Consider the following 3,659-nt stretch of genomic DNA (forward strand, 5'->3'; position numbering starts at 1 on the left):
AGTGGCCTGGCCGGTAAGCCACAGGGATCCTCTCGCTGCTATCTCTCCAGTACTGGGATAGCTGGTGTTTGCCTTCTTGTTGGGCTTTTTTAAAAAACAAAAACAAAAACAAAAACCCATAAAACCAAGGATTCTGGGGGATCAAGTGTAGGTCCTCATGCCTGTTGTTTGCCAGCTAAGTCCTCTCTCCAGCAACTGATTGCATAATGAAATGGATTCTCCCAACCCCCAGGGGTTAGAATGGGAGGTGCTGGAGTCAGCAGGGGTGAAGCCCTTGCGAATGGGATTAGCATCTTTGTGAAATGTGTGAAGACAGTGTCCTTACCCTTTCTCCCTGTGACATTACAGGAAAAAGGAAGCCATCTGTGATCAAGTGGCCCTTCCTGTCAGTGCCTTGACCTTAGACTTCGAAGTCTACAGGAAACATGGCTCTGAAAATGCATTTTACCCCAGGTGACTGGCTTGGTAGTGAACCAAGTGGTAGGTATAGTTGGTTCTTTAGTGAGTCTGGGCTGCCTTCTCCATGGCCTGTATAGGAAGACACACACAGAGCCTTGTACATGTGACCTCTCCAGACACCATTTATTGTGTTTGGTGCCCCCTCAACTTTCCTTCTGGTGCTTCGTGGATGTTTGCATCGACTGCCCCTGACCTCTTCTCTTCATGCACCCACTTGTTTCCTGGATCTATGTGCTTAGTCCGGGGAAGGGTTCCACTGTTCTGAGAAGGAAAGGGGCCAGAGCCTCAGGCCTCTTATCCAGTTCTGCAGCACTCATCCGTGGTGTAGAGTTCCTGTCCCCGTAGTTCCTGCAGGCTGGTCTCTGAGTCTATGGTGGTGGTTACCATCTGAGCAAAGGGCTGTCCATGGCTTCTGATTTCTTCTTTTCTGAGGCCAATATAGAGACTGGAACCGTGCTCTCAGCCCTTGCTCCTGGATGGAATGTGGGGTACAGTTGCCCAGAAAGAATCAGACAGGGAAGCACAGCTCTCCCGTGGGTGATGTTCTTTGGGTACCTGGGTACCATATCCCCTCAGAAGTTCTTTCTAGACACTTTGCCCCTGGGCTAGTGGTACTCCCAGCTGCTTTTGATGGTCCCCCAGATGGGCTGGGTTACACTGTTGGGAGTCGTGGATGTTCTTTGTGTACAGTATTCCCCAGGTTGGAGCTTCCTGGGCAGTGCCTGCATGTTATAGAGCTCAGTAGGGATGGAGCCCTCCATGGTTATAGATCCCCATGCAGGGCCCTTATCATCCCAGACACTTCTGGACCTGGGCCACTCCCAGTGTAGGTGACACGTTTCTTCTGAGCACGTGGCAGTTGTAAATGGTGCTCATTGTTTATAATGGGTTCATCATGGAAGGTTCTACCTTTTAACGGTTCTTAAAACAGTGTCAGCGGTCACTACTGATCATGGTGCTGATAATTTCGACGGACCTTACCAAGAGCCTGGGCTGAGGTTCATGGTACTTGATGCTCTTCCCACGGGTGGTTTGATGAAGATGGTCTGGAGCCGATGGTTCTTGGTTTGATGAAGATGGTCTGGCGCCAATGATTCTTGGTTTGATGAAGATGGTCTGGCACCGATGGTTCTTGGTTTGATGAAGATGGTCTGGCGCCGATGGTTCTTGGTTTGATGAAGATGGTCTGGCGCCAATGGTTCTTGGTTTGATGAAGATGGTCTGGCGCCGATGGTTCTTGGTTTGATGAAGATGGTCTGGCACCGATGGTTCTTGGTTTGATGAAGATGGTCTGGCGCCAATGGTCCTTGGTTTGATGAAGATGGTCTGGCGCCGATGGTTCTTGGTTTGATGAAGATGGTCTGGCGCCGATGGCTCTTGTTGCAGCTCTTCTCACAACACCTCATACAGTCACTTCTCAGCAGATGTTCCTGCGTGTGACCTATCTGTTGATGGTCACGGCTGTGGAAGACACAGCTCCCACTTCTTCTACTTACGTTGTCAATGGACATTCCGGGTGAACCGGTGTTTGCTGGGCCCTAGTGTCTAGATCTGGTTGCTGAGAAATCTCCTCATAAAGGCATGGACTCTTGAGGGGGCTGCTCAGCCTGGGTGGACTGGTTGCTGCTCTCCACCGTGTCCGTGTCCGTGGTCTTGTCCTCCTGGAGGTTGGTGTTGCTTCTTGGCTCGCTCTGCTCATTACAGTCTACCCTAATGCTCTGGCTGCTGTTGGCCTTGCTGGAGGGCCTGCTGCTGCTGCTGCTGCTGGAGCTGAGAAGGCCGCTGCTCACCTGGTAGGATAGGAAACTACTGCCTGGGCTGAGGAAGCCAATGCTACTCAGGCTGCTGACTCTGCTGCCCGGCAGGCTGGTCTCACTTTTCCCCTCCAGACTTCTGGGTGCACTGGCCTTTCCTGGCCGGCCTTCGGTTCTTGAATGGGCTGAGATGGGGCACAGGGAATAGCTCACTGCTCTCTACTCGGGCAGCGAGCCGCTTAGTCAACCTCACTGTTTGCTTCCTGTTAACCAGGTTGTCCTTGCTGCTCTCCTCATCGGCTTCATAGCCACTGTTCGACAGGGTAGAGATACTGCATACCTTTGGCTCAAGGCTCTGTGTGCTCTTCTTGAGGCTCTCAGTGCTTTCGGGTGTTCCCAAGGTACTACAGACAATCTTTAGGGGCTTCTGAATGATTGCTGAATGGCAGGACCCCACATGCAGCTGGTTCTCTAAGCTGGACAATGACGAACTTGACTTTTGCTCTTGAGCATTACAGACAGAAGACCCCCGTTTTTCCGCCTTGATGGCGGGGGGCAGTGGGGTTGGTTTATCCAGGAGGGGGCCCCGGAGGCCTCTGAATGTTGCTTGTGGCCTGTCTTGGGGGAGAGGTGGCTCAGTGTTTGTTCTCATTGGTCAACTTGGTTCCCATGGTGATAGCACCTGTGAGGTGGAGGCAGGGTGGGTGGGAGAACAATGCCTCTCTGACACCAGTTAGTCACTTCAGTAACAGAGGTCAGCTTGGGCAGAAAAGGGCCTGGTAGCCATAGTGGGAGTTCTAGTTGTAAGGGAAGACCCTACAGAAGCTGAAGGAGGAAGGATTTATTTCGCTGCTCTGAAGGTTCCAGGGCACCATGACAACACCAAGTACACAGAGGCAGGGAGGACATCTGAGCTGTGGGCTTTGTCCTTTTCCTCTTTATGCTCACAGACCAAAGGGATGATGCTGACATCGAGGGTGATTCCCTTCATGGAAACACATGTGCAGGCACCTACACTGCACTCCTCTACTTTCCTGGGCGCCTCACCACTGCATGGGAACCGGATGGTTCCTAAGGGGGTTAGGGCCTGCTTCTCAAGCCTCTGTGTCCTTGCTGAAGGACACAGCAAGAAGACTATAAGAGAATTCAGTCAGGTTGAACCCTAATTCCCGTCCAGACCTCCAAGGTCCTGCTGAGCCAGGTTCTGCCAGCCTTGCTATAGCCGTTTCTTATGTGTCCTTTCACATCCAGTCATGCTGGCTGAGTCTTCCTTTCTGTTGATAATTCTTGGATCTGAAGAGATGGCTCGGTGGATAAGAACACTTCCTGTGCAAGCATGAGGACTTGAATAAAATGGGGGGTGTGGCCATGGGAGGCTGTAACCCCATGATATGAGGAAGTGGAGACAGAAGCATAGCTGGGACTGGAGGGTGGCCACCACTCTAG

General features: G+C 51.9%; 1 protein-coding gene across 1 annotated transcript; it reads right to left on the reverse strand.

Annotated features, from left to right (window-relative positions):
- Nucleotides 1-569: 569 nt before the first annotated feature.
- On the reverse strand, nt 570-2,957 carry LOC116893908. Its single transcript, XM_032895634.1, has one exon. It carries the CDS (start codon nt 2,863-2,865, stop codon nt 2,332-2,334), a length of 534 nt encoding a protein of 177 aa, XP_032751525.1. The 5' UTR covers nt 2,866-2,957; the 3' UTR covers nt 570-2,331.
- Nucleotides 2,958-3,659: the final 702 nt, after the last annotated feature.

Source organism: Rattus rattus, chromosome 2, assembly GCF_011064425.1.
Source record: "Rattus rattus isolate New Zealand chromosome 2, Rrattus_CSIRO_v1, whole genome shotgun sequence".
NCBI classification, from domain to species: Eukaryota; Metazoa; Chordata; class Mammalia; order Rodentia; family Muridae; genus Rattus; species Rattus rattus.

Excerpts from the sequence above, each read along its gene's own strand:
- LOC116893908 (XM_032895634.1), bottom strand. The coding sequence starts at position 2,865 with ATGAGAACAAACACTGAGCCACCTCTCCCCCAAGACAGGCCACAAGCA.